The sequence below is a fragment of the Grampus griseus genome (assembly GCF_964374135.1).
Source record: "Grampus griseus genome assembly, chromosome: 3".
Lineage (NCBI taxonomy): Eukaryota > Metazoa > Chordata > Mammalia > Artiodactyla > Delphinidae > Grampus > Grampus griseus.
The window spans coordinates 88,304,296-88,326,796 of NC_139019.1; the positions used below are offsets into that span (position 1 = coordinate 88,304,296).

Sequence of the window (22,501 nt, forward strand, 5' to 3'; positions counted from 1 at the left end):
ATGTTAATCTTTTTACTACATGTCCTATCTGTGTAAACTTATACTAATCAACTTATTTTTTTTTCTTAGTAGTTGGTTGCCTTTGAAATTCCTTCTTTCTTTGCTGGCACCTTATTATCGGAAACAATATTGGACCCCAAAATGTGAAAACCGCATTTGGTAATTAGTATGAAAATAGATGCTAGCAAAGCAAATAAAAAAGTTAGCCACTGTTCCAGCTACTGTACTGTAAATGAATGAAGAGCCAGAGGGAGACAGTGCTGTGACCTTGCTACTGCTGAGCTGTGCATATTGCTGTATAGTTTCTGGAGTTATCAGGGTTCCTGTTGAGAAAAACTGTCTTTGGGACTGCAGCTGTACTTCTGATAGTGGATTTGGGGGCAAGGTGTTGCTGGTCAGCAACCTTGTCTCTGGTCAGAGATTAGGTTCTAAAACCTGGAGTGGGAAATGAACAATAAAAAATGCATATATGCACATTTTAATCTCACTGTATAGAATTTATGAGAATAATGCAATTTTAACCAGTTTTCCTGATGAATAGAATTCATATAAGGGTGATTTTTTTCTTTTTTTATGTGTAGAGTAGCTGATGATCACTTTACAAGGTAAATATTCAGTGATTCTTTGTCAGCTGTGTATTAGTTTCCCAGGACTGCTCTCACAAATTACCACAAACTTGCTGACTTAAAAGCAACATAGATTTATTCTCTCACACTTCTAGAGGCCAGAAGTTAAAAATCAGGGTGTCTGCAGAGTTGGTTCCTTCTGGAGATTCTGAGTGAGAACAGTTCCATGTCTCCCTCGTAGCTTCCGGTGGTTGGCTACTGGCAAACCCTGGCATTTCTTGACCTGTGAACACATCACACCAATCTGTTTCCCTTCTTCACATTGCCTTCTCTTCTGTGTTTTCTCCTCTTCTGTTTAAGTCTTCTTATAAGGAAGCTTGTCTTTGGATTTAGGACCCACCTGGACAATCCAGGAAGATCTCATTTTGAGATCGTTAATTTACCTATATCTGCAGAAATGCTTTTTCCAAGAAAGGTCACATTTGCAGGTGCTGGGTGGACATATCTTTTGGGGGAGGGTGTCACATCCAACCCATTACAGCTGTGTATTATTCTCTTTATCAAGAAAGTTTTCAGAAGTTGAAGCTTTGGTTGTGGGTGAGACCCTTAACTTTGAGAGAAGCCTAGTTCTTTCGGCCTTTCATTCAAATATTTTTTGAGTACCTATTCTGTGAGCCCCAAAAATATTACATAAATTAGCCCAAGGTTATGTGGGTCAAGCAGCAAAATTTAAATCCAGCTTTGATACCAAATTTTTGCTTTTAATCACTGTGCTATTTTGTCTGCCTGGAGTAGTTTTTGCCAGCCCCTGACCTCATACTTCCCAAATACTCTTTTCCAAACCCCTCAAAAAGGAATGTTGTTTAAATTTTGGTCAATAAATGTCTACGAAATTGCTACAAAGATACAATAAACACAGGACTTTCTGGTCTCATAATACAGATGAGACACTTGATTCCAGTCCTGGTTTTGACTTTAACTCAGACTTGAACCAAAAACATCTTTGAACTTCTAGTGAAACAAGATTAGTTTTATGGTATCTCCCAGTTCTGAAATGTTATAACTATAACTATTTTTTAAAAGATTTTTCTCTAATTTTGCCTGTGGACATTTGGAAGTAGAATGCCTTTGCATATTATAATGTGTACTTTTATGAGATAGAACTTTTCCTGTGTTTTGATTATGGCAGCAGCAGCATATTTAGAGAGGGTTAACTAGTTATTGGGTGCTAGGAGCTTTGCTTAGTCCTTTTCATGCCACATTCAATCCTTACAGCAACCCTATTAGGCAGAACTATTATTATTCCGAATAGGCAGTACTATTATTATTCTCAATTTATAGAGAAAGAAATTGATGTACAGACAGTTAGGCAACTTGATATAGATTGCAAGTAGGAGAGCTAGGATTGGAATGCCCCCAGTCTGACTGTAGAATCTGTCCTCTTAACAACTGCTTATATAGCCTTTGTTGTATAGTTTCTGTAATTTAAGTGACATAATAGGGGTTGGAAAATTATGGCCCATGGGCCAAATCTGGCCTGCTGTCTATATTTGGGTGGCTTATGAGCTAAGAATTATTTTTACATTTTTAAATGGTTGAAAAAAATCGAAAGAAGGACTACTTTGTGATATGTAAAATTTATGAAATTCAGATTTCAGTGTCCATAATAAAGTTTTATTGGAACACAGGCTTCAGCCTAGTTGGGTAGGGTGACAGACACCATGTGACCCAGGAGCCTAAAATATTTCCTGTCCAACCCTTTAGAGAAAAAAATGTGCCAGCCAATATCATATTGCTGGTAATTTGTTATTTTAATCTTTTTATTGCTTTTATGGCAAAAACATTAAGCATGTCTTTTCAGGTAATATAGTTTCTTTTTCAAAAAGGCAGATTTTAAATATAGTTTTCAGATTTTTAAAAATTTATTTTTAATATTACATGCCAAAATAAACATTTGTCAGTAGTCAGGGAATGGTAATGAATGTTTAGGAAATTGTATAATTGAGAATTGTATATGAAAATACATTTGTAGGCCTATTAGTAATAGTTTGTAAATTTTCATAGACTATCATAGCAACTTCATAATGCAATGTCTAAAAGTATATTGAATACTTTCTCTATGTTTGAGCTAATTCTATGTAGTAGAATATCCCTTTTTTATCTTGATGACTTGTATTTAATTATTTATATTTGTGAAGATTGACATTCTTCGTTGGTATACTTATTTACCCTTAGTATGAAGAAAGTGATAATATTGTTTAAGTCTCAAGTGAAAATGTATTATTATTTGGTAAATGTAATAACTGTACTTGAATAGTCCAGTTAGCTAATCACGAATAGCCATCCCACACAGATTTCTCATTTAAATCTGTACCAAATGTCTTATTTAAGAGAACTACATGTTGCATTTCTGGTGAAATTACATTCTTATATTTATCTGTCAGATGAATTTTAATAAACTGGTACATGCCTGTTGAAGGGAGAAGTATGAAATGGTATCAGTAATAGGTCTCATCCAGACTAGCCACATGAGATTTAATCCATGTACTTGTACATTTTTTTCTGTCCTGGTTTATATAAGTATCGTTAATGTAAAAGCAAAACTGGTTAAGAAAACATTGTCTTTATACTCTTATGCATTCTGGTTAGTATTAGGCCAAATGATTAGCGTTGTATCTGTGCAACCTACTTTGTTTCATTTCTTTATCTCTCTTCAACATGCATTTCAAAATAATGAGTTCTTTTTAATTTTTTACACCCCATATTATCTAAGTAACGATGCTTTTTGTTAAGGTTATAAGAATTTAAGGATAAACTCTATAACCAAAGTTATTTCTAGCAGATTTGAATCTTTAAAAATACAGTTTTACTTAAACTTAGTTTTTCAAGAATCTTTACCAGTCAAATGATTCAGTGTGCTTGAGTACTTTGCTGGTTGAATTGATTTGCTAAGTATCCATTGGCTGATGTAGTTTCTGTTATACATTTTACTTGTTCACTCTTGGGTAAAAGCTTTAAAATAATGAGAAGTATGTATAACATGCCAGCCAGTATCTAATTTATGTATCTTGATTTTTCTTTAAAATCTTTTCCAGTATTATGGTATTTTTGTAATTCAAATAAATGGACTTCTGAAGAATAATTTTTACAAGTAAACATGAGTAAATGGTAGAGCAAATATCTATATACATTAAATTGTAGAGACCCAGTTAAAATACCTTGTTCTGATACAGAGATTATTACTTTATGTAGTATCTTTGGAACTTTCTATCTCAGCAGACATTTAGAAAACTTTATTGCAATGAAAGATTTTAGAGCCAATTTCTCATGTTAACCTTTGCAAAATAATAATTATAATTTATCTTTATAATAACATAGTTATTAGCTTATATCAATGCATTAGGTACTGTAATATAAGTTTAATTGAAGCCCAAGGTGGAATAACTTATTTTAAGCCAGAAAAGTAAATACGAATTTTCTTAAGTCAGAAAAAGAACTTTGATATACTGAATTTCATATTAGGAATTTGGACAAATTAGGGATAAGAAAAAAACTTAAAACATCTACTTGAATTAAAACTTCCCATCCAAAGAGAGATGGGAAGTTGAAAATGACCAAGGAAAAGAATTTAAAAGAGTTATAGATAAGTAGGGCTAGGTTTAGTGTAGCGTCAACCCTTGATTATCCACTTTCTAAGTATTTTATGGAATCATTTCTCTTTGTCACATAGCTAAATATCATGGTGCTAAATGGAGATAACCCTATAAGACTCCATAGAAATACATCAGTGAACTTGAGAATATGTGTATGTTTATTTCTGGACCACCTTTAAATGCTGATAAAGACATTACCCATGCCTCTATCTTGTTTCAGTCATTTACTAACTGTGCTTCAGTGTCCTCATCTTTAAAAAAGAGAAAATAATAGTACTTGTCTGATGAAGTTGTTTGTGAGGATTATGTGAGTTAATATATGTAGGGCCCTTTAAAAAAGTTTGTTATATATTCGCTTTGATTATATTTACCTTAATCACCACCATCATTGTTATTATTCCATTAATGAGTATATTTAAACTTATCTTGATTTGTTTGTAATTCTTGTTTCAAAGACTTTGAATTTAAAAAATGTATCCATATAAAACAGTTAAACATTTATCCTGCCTTTCCTATATGAACTGTATTACCAGATAATTGCTGATTAACCAAATAATTGATGAGGGAAAGCATCTTTTTATAGAAATATTCCAACTAATAAATGGGAAACAAATGATAGAATTTGAAGAAATACCCCCATTTTACAATACCCCATGATTTAGTGGATGTAGACATTGATCATCAGTAGCAGCTAACATCACAAAAAGAGAGAACCAGACGTTGTCTAGTCTCTGATCCTAGCTGCCAGTTTGTAGAAAAGAGGACAGAGGTCATGTTGGACTGCCCCGTGAGTATGAAATCATCAAATTCACGCTGTGGAAAACTCTGAGTCAAATGGCTGGGTCTTTTTTTTTTTTTTTAACATTTTTATTGGAGTATAATTGCTTTACATTGTTGTGTTAGTTGCTGCTGTATAACAGTGAATCATCTATATGTATACATATATCCTCATATCCCCTCCCTCTTGCATCTCTCTCCCACCGTCCCTATCCCACCGCTCTAGGTGATCACAAAGCACTGAGCTGATCTCCCTGTGTTATGTGGCTGCTTCCCATTAGCTATCTATTTTACATTTGGTAGTATATATATGTCCATGCCAGCTTCGTCTCAGCTTACCCTTCCCCCCCCGTGTCCTCAAGTCCATTCTCTACGTCTGCGTCTTTATTCCTGTCCTGCCCCTAGGTTCTTCAGAACCAATTTTTTTTAGATTCTCTCTCTCTCTCTCTCTATATATATATATACGTATAAAATGTTAGCATACGATATTTGTTTTTTTCTTTCTGACTTACTTCACTCTGTATGACAGACCCTAGGTCCATCCAAAATGCCTGGGTCTTTAAACAGCTGAATTGTAAGGAAAATATAGGGATGGAGAGGGAACTTATTGATTAAAAGATGCTTAAAGATACATTAAATAAAATTTTAAAAATGTTCAAAACTAAAAGTATAGTGTCTAGGGATGCACACTAAAAACTAAAAATAATGCAAGTGAGTGATTTACTGTGGAAGGCATGATAGTGGTAACCTTGGAGGAAGGGATATAGGTGGTTGTGACTGGGACCTGTCTGTCACCTGGAGGCCTTCTGCAGTATTTGGCAAAGTTCAGTTTCTTGAACTGGGTGTGATTACGAGGACATTTACCTTGATTTATATATTTCTTGTGTTTGATTTTCTGAATCAGTTTTTGTAATGATAAAAAAGGTAAGATACTTTAACTATTCTAATTAAAATATTTGGCAACAGTCTCTCCTCTGTCCACCAAATCTAACTTATGAAGTAAAATTGATTTGGAAAATGTATTCATTGATTCACCAAACTTTATGTATATGTGTTAGTACGTGTTTTGCATATCTCTACTCCACTGTGTGTGTACTTTATGACAGGCATTATTCTGATGATCTATTGCTATGTAACAGATCATTGCAAAACTTAAAGGCTTAAAACAACCAATTATTCATTTGCTCATGAGTCTCTGTTTGGGAAGAGTTCAGTGGGGAAGGCTTATCTCTGTTCCACGTATCATAAACTGTAACAGTTGGGCTAGAGGCATTAGGATCCACTTCCTAAGTGGTTCACCCACATGACTTGCAGTTTGGGTGCTGCTGGCTGCAAGTTCAACTGAGCTCTTGTTTATCTTCTTGTAGATCTGTCTCTGGGTTGCTTGATGTTTGTTACAGCTTGAGGTGCCTAGGTTCAAGAGTATATGTTCTAAGAAAACCAGAAGGAAGCTGATTGTATGACCTAGCCTCAGAAGTCACGTAATGTCCCTTTCACCATTGTCACATACTCACCCAAAATCAAGTGGAGAGAACATATGCCCCACTTCTCAGTGAAAGAAGAGTCAGAGTCTTTATGGTAAGAAGGGCATGTGTGATGGAGATATTGTTGAGGCCATTTTGGAGAGTGCAGTATGCCACACGCACTGTCTCAGCTTTGTATACAAAGCTGAATGAGATAAAGTCCTTGTCCGCAAGGAGCTCACAGTTCCTTGAAGTTAACAGATAACAGTGAAGTTAACAGATAATTATAACAAGAATGTGATGAGAGTAAAGCTTGGGTATTGTCAGAGGACATAAAAAGAATACTCTTGATTTAGAGTGCCAGATCTTGGGGTAAAAGTCTGCTTTGGGCCTGAAGAAGGAATAAGAGGTGGACAGGGTAAAAAAAAAGAAAAATATTGGAATAATATTTCAGGAAAAGGAAGAAGCATCATGTATCACTTAAGTAAAAGAAAATATGGTGCATTCTAAATCTTCAGTATTTATATATGACCATATTATAGGTATGAAAAGTTAAGTGGAGAGAGATGGGATTGAATAAGTATGTAGGAGCTATATTATAGAAAAAACTTTTTGTGTGAATTGGGATTTTATTGTGAACTTAGTGGGGGAGCCATTCAAGATAGTAAACAGCAGAGTGAAATGGTCTGATTTACCTTTTTACAAAGGCCACTCTGGGGGCTTTATAGAGAACAGGAGCAAATAACAATTGAGGGCAGTAATGCTGGTGCCTGAACTGAAGTCACATCAGGGAGTCCTGAAAGAAAGGGGCTGATTTTAGAGATATTTTACAAACTTTTGAATTCGGTGACTGATTGGATATGGATATGAGGGAGAAGGAATACCAAGATTGACCTCCAGATTTCTGCCTTCGGAATTCTGTAGTTGTTGGCGCTAGCCACGAAAGAAAGGCTCATAGGAATAGAAGCAGATTGAACTGGGGGAAGGATAATGAGTTCTAGTTGGAGGTCTGGCCTAGAGATGTAGCTTTTGGGCATCATCAGCATGCAGATGATAATTGAAGTGATAGAGATAAATGTGTTTGATTTTGGGGGGGGGCAAGAGAGGAGGGCCAAGGATGGTAATGTTGGGTGCCTGACATTTAAGGGGCAGGCAAAGAAAAAGGATGTTGTAAGGGAGAATGAAGTGGAACAACCAGACAGATAGGAGGAAAACCAAGAGGCAGTGATGTTACTGAAGCCTAGGGAAAAGAGGGGAGTCGTCAACAGGGAAACGTTCTGTGGAAAGTCAAATAAAGTACCCAATGGGTTTGGCAACATTGAGATCATGTGGGAGAGCAAATTAAAATTTCAGTGACACGAGAAGCAAGTGGATAACAAGGAATAAGCAGAGACGGTTATATAGTTGATTTTTTTTTTTTTTTCTATCAGCACTTTCAGGTGGCTAAGTTTCAGAGGGAAGGAAAGTTAGGATAATGATCTGTGGAAAATAAAGTATATTTTAGTTGGACCTCTATCCCAATGTTGAGATTGATCATTGTGGGTGTCAGTGGTCTTTCATCCATTGATAGAGTACTTCCTAATTATCTGCTATTCTTGTATAATCTTCCTCCATTAACTCATCTGCTTTATTTTATCACATGAAGCAGAAAGAAAGTAGGCTAAGGTACTTATGATAATGCTTTCATATTGTATCTGGTAGTTTTTTGTTTGTTTGTTTGTTTGTTTTATTTTTTAATGAGAGGAAAATTCCAGACTCCTTTTTAAGATCAAAAAAAATTTTTTTTGGTGAGATAATCTTTTTTCTTTATCCTTTGATAAAGAGGATTATTGTTTAATTAAGATTCATCCTTTATTGAATTGCTGTTTCTCCTGGTATTATTTCAACTGAAAATATTATGTATCTGTCAGCCAGTTCCATAGATACTATACTACAATTTGAGTAGTACCGATAAAAGATTAGGTTTTTACTTGGAATAAAGTATAGCTATGCAAAGGTATTCTGAATTAGAAATATTACAGACTAATCGTATAATTTCAATGACTTCTATGGCCAAGGAAATCATTGATATTTTTGTCTTACTTTTTCTAATCTTCAGTATAATGCCTGTCTTCTTTCAGCTTCATATCCATTAGATATAAAGTTCTTTATGCTCTTAGAATTTTAAATGTGAATTGTGAGCTTATCATGACTTAAGCGGGGGTGGGGGTGAAATGCTTTCATTTTTTGTCTTCTGAGAATTTTGTCTTCTGAGAATCTCTGAATATGGCTAAATAGTCTTTTGAGGCTCTGGAAAAATTTTTGCTGTGTCTAAGGCCATGAAAGTATGATTAGAGTCAAATGCCCTACACCTATATAGTAGTATTCTAATTCTCTTGGATATGTAAAAACAGAACAAAACAAAATAACTGCTGAGCTTGCTATGTACCTTTGAGCATAGCTATTTGTGTTAAATAGACCTAGATTGGCTGTAAACCACTTCCTCTTTTCCTTACCCATCCTGAGAAGTTGTGACTCCATCTGATTGCTACCAGACATTACAAATATTTGTATCAGCTTTCCTTCCCCTTTATAAGAACATTTTCTTCTGTATAAACTTTTCTGAATCTCAGATAAAACACATTGCAGCCACTTGTAAGGTAGGAAGTTAATGCTTGGCAAGGAGAAAATATTTCCAATGTGTATCTTGAAACAGGAGAGTTAGCTTGCCTAAGGAATGAAGACAGTGAAGAACAATCTTGGTGCCTTTAAAAGCTGTGCTTTCTAAAATGTGTAGGTCAGGCAAACCTAGGGAAGCTTAGTCAAGACATTTGACATTCCCTTTGGCCATTATTTTAATAAAATATAGCCTCTCAATTTTTAGGGCTGCCACTCCAATTGAACAAATCACTTCTTAACTCTAGTTATATATTGAAATAGAAAGTATATAATCAAAGCCAAAAAGAATGTTGTGGGGTAAAAAATTCATCAGGAATAAAAATTTAAACACCATTTAGAACCTTTCAGGTACTTTTATTAGAATCTTCATGAAATTTTGCTCTGAGTGAGATAACTACAGGAAACCTTCCCAGAAAGGCGTTATTTTGAGGTTCAGTCATCTCTGTACTCAGAGAGCTATACAGAGTTTTTACCTCAAACTGATGGATGAAAATATGATTAGTGTTTCTGGGCTATACTTTCTTTGTTGTTATATTTTCTATGTGCATTTACAATAGGTATAAATTAAGGTTTCCTCTATAAGGACAGAGATAGACAACGCTAATTATAAAATCTCTGGAGAACTCAGTAGGAACAAGGGGATTTAGGGAATTTTCAAATTCTCATTATCTCTAAACTTTTTCTCCCATGTAATAATTTTGCTTAATAAAAAATACAATTTTAAATATTTAGAATTATTGTACTATTATTGTACCTTTAATAATTTTGTGAAACCATTGATATGGTTACTTGATGAATACCCACTCTAAATTTTCAGCTGAAAAATTGTAGTTTGGACGATGACACCTAATCAGAGTTCTTCCTGATAGTAAGTATGATATTTGGAGTTACATATTGACTGTTCTAGGCCAGTATGCTCTTCATCACTTATTGATTCTGCTCTGCTTATTGCCTAATGATGAAATAGTGAATGAATTTATGAAAATACCAGTATATGCAATGGATGCTTTATTAATTTAAACAGATTAGTGCCTATTGTATAGGAATAGAGACTTGGTCCTGAGATTTCTAGCTTACATAGATAACTCTTTTAGGGATTTTTTTTTTTTTTTTTTTTGTAAAGAGCAAGCAGTAGCTGGAGCAGGATGTGTGGTAAAGGGAAAGGTTCATCCTTTCTTCTCTTCATTTCTCTCTCCCACCTCCTTTCTCTTACTTGTTTTCCTATGAGAGCAACTTAAATATAAAAGCTGATGGGACAGTACATCAAAGAGAAATCTATTAGGTTTTTTTTAAGGTGTAAAGTCCTTGGGAGGACAGGAAGGGATGAGGTACAAGTAGAGTGGTCACCCTTGGTGGGAGAGAGACAGCTTCGTGTTTCCATGGGAAGAGAAGGAATGGATTTGTAGATTTGAAAAGGGAAGTTGAAGGAGTTGCTGGCTTGTAGCTTCCTTCTAAAGAAGCTGTAGAGGGTAGAACAAGGTGGTTTTAGACACGAGAAAAGTAAGAAAGGTTTGAAATGGTTGACAACGGCAGTGGGAGAGTTAAGAAGAGAATTGGCCAGAGAATTTTCATAGTATGTCAGAAATTTAGGGCTCTTTTGAAGTAATAATCATGTGATTCTCCCCAGCAGTGGTGAGTTGCTGAATGCAGAAAGTTGAATCGATCCACCATTAGGGTTTGCTGCCTGGGGACAACAAAGAGACAGGAGAGCAAGGGAATTTAGAATATTGGCAAAAGTGTCAGTGAAATGATGTGTCATGGCATCTCAGTTAGAAAAAGAAGAGAAGAAATGAGCAGGTGATTGATTGGGAGAGATTAGGAGACTCAGAGCCTTAGGGTTTCAGTGATGTTGGAAAATGGTTACAGTGGAACTGGTGAAAGCAAACCAATGGGGTAGGTGCTTGTGGCCAGAAAGAGGGGAGCTGGAATTAGTTAATTTGGAGCTGTTACATGTGAAGATAATGTCCAAGAAAAAGCCATGACTAATGTAAAGTGGAGGAGAATGTTTTCCCTCCTACTGCCTCATAATGAAAGCCTCATGACAGCATTTCTTGAAGTGAATTTTGCAGAATAATATTTCTTCCAAAAAAAGAGTGCATGTACTAATGCATTATTGAGGCTCTGAGACATGTTGCATTTAAGAAATCTGTTTAAATTTGTTTAACTGAGCATTTCCAAAATCTGTGGAATTACTGAACCTTTTGTAATATAACATCTATTAATAACCATCTAAACTAGGGTTTTCACCAACATGTTGAGCAGTTATTTTGTGTGTCATGTGCTGAAACTGTTAAGTAATGGGAATAAGTAAGAGTAATCATCACAGCATAGTAAGTGTTTATTTTGCAAATAATTTTTACATTTATGTTAATGTATTTCAATATTAAAATATTTATTCTCCTGTTGAAAGTAAATATGTGTCCAAAACATTAAAAATGTTAGTGCATTATTTTGTTAGTGACAATTGTGATATTTGTAATCGTTTATTAGAAATCTTCAGTTACTCATGGATATTCTAGGAAGGCCTGCTGTATTCATTCTATGTAGCAGTCAAATAAGGCAGATTAGTTAAAGCAAAAAAGAGAGTTTACCCACTCACATAACTGGATATATCCGGAAATTCAAACCATGTCATCAAGAATTTGTCTGTCTTCATTTCTCAACTTTTATCTATTAACTTCATTCTCAGGCAGGTGGTACCAGCAATCCCATAGTGTGGAAGTTTCTCTTAGAAACGGGTTGAGGGTGAGACAAATGCTTAGAACATAACTGACTTCTTTCTAAAACAGGTTTCCCAGTTGGATTTTATTTGCTGATAATGGAAACGCAACATTATAAGCGCCACATTCCTTTCGTTAAAATTTATTCTTTTTTGTTACTTAAGTCATGATTTTCTTTTGGGTCCTGCAGTTGCTGATTCCATTCTAATAAAGTCTTGACTGAGGCCTTGAAACTTGAAATGTTCTCAGTTATTAGTTCCAGTAACAAAAGGAGCTCTGAACAGATAAGAGGATTATTGATACATGTGCAGTATGAAAATATCAAACAGTAAAACCATTCATGAAACTTCTTAGATAAAGTTGGAAACTTAAAATCTTTACAGAAATGAAATATGTACATAGTAGTCTTTATGGTGTCCTTGTGAGGTCCTCTGCAGAAAATATAAAACCAATAAACTTCATCTCCCCTACCCCCCAAGAGCAATCAACAAAAGAAAACAAACAAAAAACCAAAAAACAAGAAAACCAAAACAGAATAACAAGAAAAATTTTTGTGATGTCTAGAGTTTAACCCTTTAAATAATCTTCTGAGGAACATAGTCTTTAAAGGCCTGTTGTGATAATTGACTGCTTTAGAAAATGGTAGTTAAATTCAAGTCTGTAACTTTTGATAAATTAATGGCTTCTTTGTCATACTGAAGACCCTTAAATTGTGTCTTTTATTTTCTTGGTTTGTGAATAAAGGTAAATAAAATTATGACGGGTAGGTTACTTGTCTTAATAAAATACATATGAGTGCTGCATCCTGTTTGAATATAGAAAGTCATAAGAGATGTTCATTCTTACCTCATAACCAAAATAAGGAGGATAAAGTACAAAATAATGGTTAAAAAAAATACTCATCAGGGATCTGAGGACAGAAAGAAACCTAAATGAACCAAAGTCCAGAAAGTGGCAAGCCTTTCATAACAAAAACAAAACCAAAAAACAAACAAACAAAAAACCTGTGACTACTTCCATCCTTGGTGGAACTGTGTGATAAGAGGAAACTTCCATCGAAGGGAATAAGAAGTCAACTCAACAAGCTTTTAACAAGCTTGAAAGAACAGTGTGTAGGCTGGTGTGACAGATTAGAATCTGGAGGAGCCCTCCCCACAGAGTGAGGCAGCATCCACTCACCAGCATTTACTCAAGGGTCTTCACCAAGTGGAGCAGAGAATCAGAGAAGGAGACTTGAGAAAGATACTCCAAATGAAGTTCTCCCTGCACCAAAAAGGTGGTACACTGTTGTTGGGGGGTGGGTGGTGTTTGAGGCTTTTGGACAGGAGGACTGAGCACTCTGGATTTTCACCAACAGAAGAAAATACGAAATCCCTCCCAAGTTGATTCTCTTCAGGGAATTCTGGGTCTTCACAGAGTACAGGGCAATGGCCTTCCAAAGGCTAGGAAGGAGGGTAGAAAGTTATCTTAGGGTAGAAAGTTATCTTAGATATATAAAGTAGTGGGTGAGCCTGGAGAGTAAAGAGAACTCCCTAGTGCCCACCTATCCCACACCCCTCCCAAAAAAGAGGGTGCTGGAATCTTGCCAGGGCTCAGATTCCACTCGTAGCTGAAGAAAAACTCTTGATCTAGCCCCAAATATTTGAAGCTGGTGGTGAACTAATTCAAACCAGAGCAGCAGCAGAGGCAAGGCCCAACTTATTAACTACAGCCCCAATTCTAGCAGCCTGACAGAAAAAAGGAGTATGTGTGCCTCTTTCTTGAGGTAAATATTATTGAATTCAGATTCTACTGTTTTTTTATACAAACCATCTGGCACACAATCAAAGATTACATGGTCCACTAAAAAGTAAGAAATGTGACCCACAGCTAAGAAAATAAGCAGACTCAGAGATGGCCCAGGTATTGGAATTATCAATGTCTTTAAAGTAGCTTTTACAAAAATACTAAGGGATCTAATAGAAAAGATAGACAATGTATATGAAAAGATGGAGAAGTTCAGCAGCAATGTGGATGCTATAAAAAATAGAAATTCTAGAACGAAAAATATAGTATCAGTGCTGAGCAATTCATTAGATGGACTTGTCAGTAGACTGGACACAGCGAGGAAAATTGTAGTGAGCTTTGAAGACAGGTTGACAGAAAGTATTCACAAAGAAGCAAAAAGAGAAAAATAGGTAATAGACTGTTTGAGATCATGGGGTAATATCAAAAGGGCTAACATACATGTAATTAGAATCTAGGGAAGAAAGGAGAGAGGGAGGTGGGAGTAGAAACATATTTGAAGAGACAATGGTTAAGTGTTTTCCAACATTTTCAACCCACAGGTCCAGGAAATTTAACAGATCCCAAGCAGGATAATTAAAAGAAAAAAAATTACATGTACTTATTTCCTAGTTGATTATAAAAGCAGTGAGAGAAAAAAGAAACATTATGTATAGGGGAGTAATGACATGAATTCTAGCTGACTTCATACCAGAAACAATGGAGACCAGAAGACAAAGTGCTAGAAGAAAAAAAAAGCCATCGACTTTTAATTCTATATCCTGTGAAAATATCCTTAAAAAAATAAAGGCAAGCAGCACTTTACAACCACTGGGATGATGATAATCAGAAAAACAGAAATAATAAGTGTTGGTGAGGATGTGGAGAAGTTAGAAGGCACATCCGTTGCTGGTGGGAACGTAAAGTGGTGCAGCCACTGTGAAAGAAGTTTGGCTGTTCCTCAAAAAGGTAAACGTAGAATTACCATATGACCAAGCAATTCCACTCCTAGATAAATCCCTGAAAGAGTTGAAAACAGATACCCAAGTACATGTGTACGAATGTTCATAGCAGCACTATTCACAATAGCCAAAAGATGGAAGCAGCCCAAATGTCCTTGTCAATATTAGTAAAACCCAAATAATAATAATAGCTAATATTATAAGCATTCATTATGGTAAAGGAGAGAGGGAGGAGAAAAGAAGGGAAAATGGGAGGCAGAGAGGGAAGAGGGAGGAGAGATAAGGAAGCTGCTGTGAGAAAGATATGTTCAGCTTACACAGGTAATGGCAAAGGGATTATTTTGATCTGTTCAAAATAATTTATTAAATAGAATAACGAGCTTGGGAATAATGAATAATAATGATGAATAATGAATAATTTGTTAAATAGAATAATGAGCTTCGTGAGGGTGTGGCTGAAATTGGTAAAGTGCCTTGATTACTAGACATAGGGACCTCTAATGAAATACTTTCATTCTCATCGTAATGTATTCTTTGTTTAATAATTTATTAGTTTAAGCAAAGAAGATAAATGTACTGCCCTATTATTATATCCCTTAATTGTTTTAAAAGCAGAATTTCAGTTAAGATGTCTTGATAATTTAACTCATAGTACTGTAAGTTTTAAAAAACTGAAATGCACAGTTGCTTACTGAGCAAAATCTATTAGTACTTAAATTGTTGAGTCAGTGAGGTGCTCAAAAGGAAACTGTTTGGTGTACATCTTGCACTACTGGATACTTTATTAAAAGAATTATAATACGTTTTTGCTCATACATTTGAGAAAATCTCCATGGAACATGAATTATATTTCTATATTGAACAGGGAGGGAGCTGATTATAGCCTGAGGCTTGGGATTTATGTCCCTGGAGAAATCATTTAAGAAGATACAGAGTCAAGAAAGCAGGAAGAATGACAGAAAGCTTTACAACCTAGGTTTCATTGAACTCCATTCTGTTTTACTATAAATTTCCTTAGCATCATTATTTTAAGACAAAATCTTAATCATTCAAATGTTCCTTTTGCACATTTAGTTTCCAATTTCATTATTTCAAAATATGAAAATGCTTGACTTAGCAAGGGGGCTTTCTTTTAATAAATGTTCTTAATATGCAAGCATCAAAGAAAAAAAGACAGCATGACAAACTAGGTTACTAGACAGTGAATACTTCTAAAATGGTTTCTCTTCAGTCAGAACCCAATTGCTAAAATAAATCAATTAGAAACTGTTTTATACTTAAATTGTATACCGTGATGGGATGGGAATAGAAACTGTGTATCCTTCATTCTCTCCAGCAAATCAATATCTGCAAAAGACTAAGTTATTTGTTTATTTATAAATGCATTCCTTTTATGAAGGACATATTGATATTTGAAGTATTTCATTTATATTATAGAGTTATCAACAGTTGAGAATTTTTTTCAGGAGACAGTCTTCTCTAGCATTATAATTTCCCTGTAGTTATTTCTCGCAAAATCCCTCCAAATTTCATGGCTGCTTTGCATAAGTAGTCCCAGAGATATTTGGCCCTCAGCCTGGAGTTTGAGCGTGAATGTTATCTTTTTCTTGAATCTTATTGCCTACTGACTTGAATAAGTATCTGACTGTTCCTACAGGGCCAAATAATCACTTTCATTGTTCCTTCTAATAATGTTATTAGATTGAGTTTATTTACGGAAGTCTGTAAGAAATAATATATGGTTATTGCTTCAACAAGCTATTATTAACAAAAAAGTGTTCCATTGTTACCTTTCACTCTCCGTAGTTCATCCTTCCATTGGGGAACAAGTTCTGAGGGTACCCTCAGGCAGGATATAACTAATTGTCCTAAGGGGAGTAACTCTGGTTGCCAGCCTGATGCAGTGGAGCTCTTCTATGAAAGTTTCATCAATAATCAATGCAATGCAAATGGTTGGGGAGTTGAACAATGGTCACGAATTTTTTGAGATGAAGATTTTTATCTAGTCCAGTGTCCTCCTGTTTACTGATATGGAAACTTAAGAGCCACAATAGTTAAGTGATTTGCCCAGACTTATACCCTTTTTCCCTTCTGACATCAATAACCTTATTGTTTCTACCTTAGTGCCTCCTTTAAGAGCCTTGCTTTGAGAACTGTTGTGTGCTTTTTGGTTAAAGTTGTTCATTTTTAATTACCGTGGCATCTAAATAGACTGTCATTTGGAAGAGCTGGGGTGTTTGGGATTTTTTTTTAAATCTATTTCTAGTGCTTGAGAAATCTTCTGAAACAAAAACATTTGGGAAGGCGAAAACTGTTAAAAAGGTATAGCCAAGATGTGGAGAATGGACGAGTGGGGAGTAAGGCATATACAGCAGTTGTTTTGTAATTAAATTTATGAAGAATATGTCACAACTACAGTACTATCTGAAATTTTCTGTTAGACTGGTTCCTTCTAGCTGTGTCTTTTTGTTTTTCCTCTGAGTGCTAATATTTGGTTTTCTCTGTGTTTCCTTAGCATTTCTTGTTTTCTCTCATCTCATGAATTTCTATTTCTTTCTTATTTTTCCCCAAATCATGACATTTATTGAGGGACCAGGAAAATAAAATGCTATAGAGTTCATATGCGTTTGGTTATTTTTCATTCTTAATGTTAGGAAGCTTACATTTTATTTACTTGGAAGACAGAGTGGATGGACATAAGTTGTGGATAAATACCAAAATACCTAGCATAACTGTGTATATACTAGATAGTTTACTACTGCTGAAGGCTTCTTTCTTAATCTCTCCAGGAAAGGAAGGAGAGGCTGTCCAAATTTGAGTCTATTCGTCATTCAATTGCTGGAATCATTAGGTCTCCAAAGTCTGCACTGGGCTCTTCAACAGTAAGTAGGATGAACTCTCTATGCTACTGAAAATAGTCATTGTCTACCTTCTTTCTGATATACCAATGAATATAATATGTAAACTTGTATTTATGAATGGAAAGGTAAGTACACAATTTAACTTTTTGTGGGCATATGAGTCTGTGTATATATGTGTATATTAAAACCCCTAGTAACAGTGATGTAGGCAGGAAAGAAACTTGTATTGTAGATTTTCTGTACTACATATAAGTAGTTACAGGGAGTATTTTATGTACTTTGGGGCTTTATTAGAAGAAAAATATAAACAAGTTTCTTTTACAGTGAAACATGTTTTTATAATAGGGATTACTGTATATCTATTTTTAAAATGTATCAGTTTATATGTGTGTTCATATCTTTAAGAACATTTTAATTAGATAATTGAAGTCTGTTTGAAATTTGGGCTAGGCACATCGCAGTAATGCATAGAATATTAATTATCCCTAGTAATAGCAGCTATAGGCAAGCAAGATAAAAAATATTCTTATCTCATTTATATATAAAATTATAAAGTATTTTTCTTACTTCATGACCTATAAAACTAAATTATCAAACTTTTTATTCTAGCCATGCCTCATTCACAGTAGAGCTTTATAATAGTATTTTATTGAATGATGGTTAAAACGATATTCAGTACAAATTAATTACATGCTTTTCCCCCCATCTTGTGAAGTTTCTACAGAATAATATCTTAATGTCATTTCTTATTCTTTAAAAGTTCAGCTAAGACAATGTGACCTCCTCTTATTTAGAAAAAAAAAGTGTTTCCTAACCTTAGATTAGTTAAATGTCCATTCACATTTTGGATTTATTTGCTCTAATTCCTTTTTAATATAAAACACATGTTCCCATATTTATTCCACTCAGGCAACAATCTTTTATGTACAATTGTGGCAAAGCATCAAGTATTTTAATTAACAAAAAAGCAGGAAATTATATTTTTGTGTAAAAGAGATAGATTTTAACCTTTGATGCTGCCATTGTCACTTCCAATATGCTGAAGTGTTCTATGGGAGTAGAACTAATGCAGACCATCTCATATGGCATTAAATAGCAAGTGAAAATAAAAATAATTATGGGCAAGAGCTACATGATAGAGTAAGTCTCTTTCAAATCTTATCTCCTACTTTTGTTTTCTTAAATTTACAACTTTACAGATAAATACTAGTTCATAGGACTTGTTTTGTTATGATTTGACAGTCAAAATAAAGTATAGGAGACTTGATTAAGAGTTTATAAGAAGTTTCAGAGACTCTATGAAGAGAGTCTTTTGATAACTTTTATTAGAAGAAAAAAGAAAAACAAGTCTAAAAAAGGAAATATTTAAAAACAGTTTTTTAAAAAAGAAAAACAAATGTAGTTCTTGAGAAGAAATGTTCAAATACCTCAGTGAACCGTTTATAAAATTATTTAACATTAAAATGAGTCAGTGAAACACAGGACATAATTAAGTTGTAATAACTCACCTTTATTTCACTTAGGTCAGAGGTCTTTGTGCCAGCACCTAATAGCTGATTTGTGAAAGGTGTCCCCCACCATTTTTTCTTCCTGTGTGCTGTTAGAAATCAAGCTTGACTTGAGTAAAATGTCTGAAATACTTGAGAGCCAAGGCTCATTATAAACTCAAGGTTTCCTTTAGTTTTATTTTTAGATGGAAATGTAGGAGAGTGGAATTTAGAGCTTAAAAAGTTTAGCTAATGACAGAAAAATAAGAATTCTATGGGAATGGGGTACCATTTCCCATGTTTGTTTTTTTCCCTACATTACTTTGAAGTTCATTGTTATGGAAGTTCAGCTTTTGGCTCTAGACAGAGGCAGTTTTGATACATCAGCGTTGATCTGAGGACGAGAGAGGTTTTTTCTTTCAAGACACACTAATTTACATCTAAAATAAAAAAAATCCTATTTGTTCATTAAGATGAAGTTGTATAGGGTTGGCATTCCTAAAAGTGTGTCATGTATAGTATGTACAATCTTCATAATTAATTGGTATAAACCATAACTTTTTGAATATCTGAAAGTATTTGCATATTGTTTTCTCCACTTAAAAGTAAAATTATTATAAGTAATTTTACTTAATAAAATTCTTAAGTAATTTTACTGAAGAATAAAATTACTTTATTCTTCAGTAAAATTACTAAATTGACAGTGATTGATATAGGTTAAAATTTGGTGTTTACAAACTGCTTTTACCTGAAATGAAGTGCCTTTCCCACAAAACATGTGCCTCATTCAGATATACATTTTTAATAAATTTATGAACATCCTTGAAGCTATGAAATGCCCATTTCATTTAAGAATATGTTCCCTCTGTTAATTGAGAATTCTAGGGAACGGTCACTTCCCCCAGTTGATCACATTTTTATCTTCATGATTAAGGCAATCATTATCTCCATCAGTTAAGTTCCCTTTGATATTGCCTGATTTATTCAGAAATTTCATGAACTAAAAAGATTGAGATAGTCTGTAGTTTATGATGTGTGGTACACTATGAATAAAGGTACAGAACTATTTCTGTGAGGTGTTAGATATCCTATTTATTTGAAGAAGATTTTCCCCTTGACTACAGAGGTAACTGAGGTTTTAAGTCACTGCGAATGTGAAGGTTTCAGGTATTAAGTATGATAATCTAAGATGGATAAAATTTAGAGGCTCCTTAATTGTAATTTAAAATTTTTTTCTGACATAATTTAGTATTTTTTGGAGTATTCTAGTTTGGTAAAGGTAACATAGAGGAAGGAAAATTTTTAATTTCTATAAATGATTTTTTTCTTCGTAAAAAACATTTTTTAAAAACCCTGCAAAATGGCAGACTTACGCCTATTTAAATTATTTTATTGTGATATACTTCACGCAACACAAAAATCAGCATTTCAAAGTGTACACACAGTGGTTTTAGTATATTCATTATGTTGTGCAACCATCACCACTATAGAATTCCTGAACCTTTCAATCTCTGCAATAAGCAACTGCATTTCTGTTAGCAATTAGTCTTAATTCCCCCCCTTTTCAATTTTCTGGTAATCACTCATCTATTTTTCATCCCTATGGATTTGCCTATTCTGGACATTTCGCATAAAAAGAGTCACACAATATGTGACCTTTTTTGTCTAGTTTCTTTCAACTTAATGTAATGTTTTCAAGGTTCATCCATGTTGTAGCATGTATCAATACTTCATTCCTTTTTATGACTGAATAATCCCTTGTATGGATTTATCATATATTGTTTATCCATTCATCAGCTGATGGACATTTGGGTTGTTCCACCTCTGGCTATTATGAATAATGCTGCAATGAACATTCACATGCAAGTTTTTAAGTGAATGTATGTTTTCAGTTCTTTTAGTTATATACCGAGGAATTGCTGGGTTGTGTGGTAATTCTATGTTTAAGTTTTTGAGGAACTGCCAAACTGTTTTCCACAGTGGTTGCAACATTTTGCATTCCCACCAGCAATGTATATAATGCATGAGTTTTCCAATTTCTCTACAGTCTCAACGCTTGTTATTTTTTCATTTTTTAAAAATTATAGGCATCCTAGTAAATATGAAATGGTATCTCATTGTAGTTTTATTTGTATTTTCCTGATGACTAATGATGTTGAGCATCTTTTAATGTGATTATTGGTCACTTGCATATGTTCTTCAGAGATATTACTGTTCATATCCTTTGCACACGTTTTAATTGGTGGTATTTTTCATTGTTGAGTTATGAGTTCTTTATATATTCAGGATACAAGCCCCTTTTCAGATATATAATTTGAAAAAAATTTTTCTCATTTTGTGAATTGTCTTTTCACTTTCTTGGTAATGTTCTTTGACACACAAAAGTTTTAAATTTTGCCAAAGTCCAATTTATCTAATTTTCTTTCATTTCACATGCTTTTGGTGTTGTATCTAAAAAACCATTGACTAATGCAAGGTCATGCCAGTTTTCACCTGTGTTTCCTTCTAGAGTTTTATAGTTTTATCTTTTACATGTAGGTCTTTGATCCATTACAAGTTAATAGCTGTGTATGGTGTGAGGTAGACATCCAAATTCATTTTTTTTCCTGTGTGGAAGCATGTTTAATTTAAAATCTTAAAAAAGCAGCAACTATGAAATCTCTGTTTCTTTACTCAAATAAACATACAAAAATTGGAACTAGAGAGCATAATTTTAGATAAAATAAAACAATTGCATTATACATAGGGAAATGAATTAATCATGATAATATTCCCATTGAACTTATCATAGCTACTTATTTTACCATTTTTTTACAGTGTGACTAAAATGTAGAGCTATCTGTGAAGACAGTCTAATGGAACACTTTGATCAACAGTGTTGCTAGAAGGAAGAATGTTAGATAATTAGCTTTAGATGAATCTGGCTTTAACTGAATACAGTATCTGATGTCAGCTCCAAGCATGTTTTCTTTTTTTCCACTGTACTAAAAGAGTTAAATAACCTATCCATAGTACCTCCACGTATTGAGGTCTGCTCCACAGCCAGCATCTTTCCATGCTTCAGGAGGTTATAAATTTGCATTGAGGACTATTTCTCCTAGACTGCTTCTGAAGTCAAGGACAGAGGTGTTAGACAGGATTCATAGTATAATCTGAAAGCCTACTGGCAATCAACAGGGTCCATTTCCATTGAAAATCTTTCAAACCACAATATATTTGATGAGATCTGTTCTAGTCATGTCAAGAATATTGCCCTTTCTCCAGAGCCATTGCTTTACTGCAGAATTTTTGTTATAAGTGGCTGAGCAAACAGTTTGTTCCATCTTACAGCCCCTTGTGAGTACTAGTTGTTCACTGATCTGTGGAGTACAGAACACCCTTATAATAGTAGCACTCTTTGAAAAATGTTCTTTAAAACCAGAATAAAGCACATTTTGCTCCAGATAATTGTTTTTTAGATGTCAGAAGAATTACTATTCTTTTGTCTCTTTAAAATTAATATTTTTCTGGATTCTGTTGACATATAGTTTATTTTAATTTTTGAATTACTTTGCATTTGAACTTAGAAAATAAAAATACTGAAAAATAAA

The 22,501-nt window shown here is 34.2% G+C and overlaps 1 protein-coding gene across 3 annotated transcripts in view; it reads left to right on the plus strand.

Annotated features, from left to right (window-relative positions):
* Positions 1-22,501, plus strand: part of FER (FER tyrosine kinase) — a 466,095-nt gene that overhangs the window by 191,948 nt on the left and 251,646 nt on the right. For all 3 annotated transcript variants that reach the window (XM_082651708.1, XM_082651707.1, XM_082651709.1), the window contains one exon: positions 17,353-17,445. In XM_082651708.1, coding sequence (XP_082507834.1) covers positions 17,353-17,445 — 93 coding nt within the window. The remainder of the gene's footprint in view (positions 1-17,352; positions 17,446-22,501) is intronic.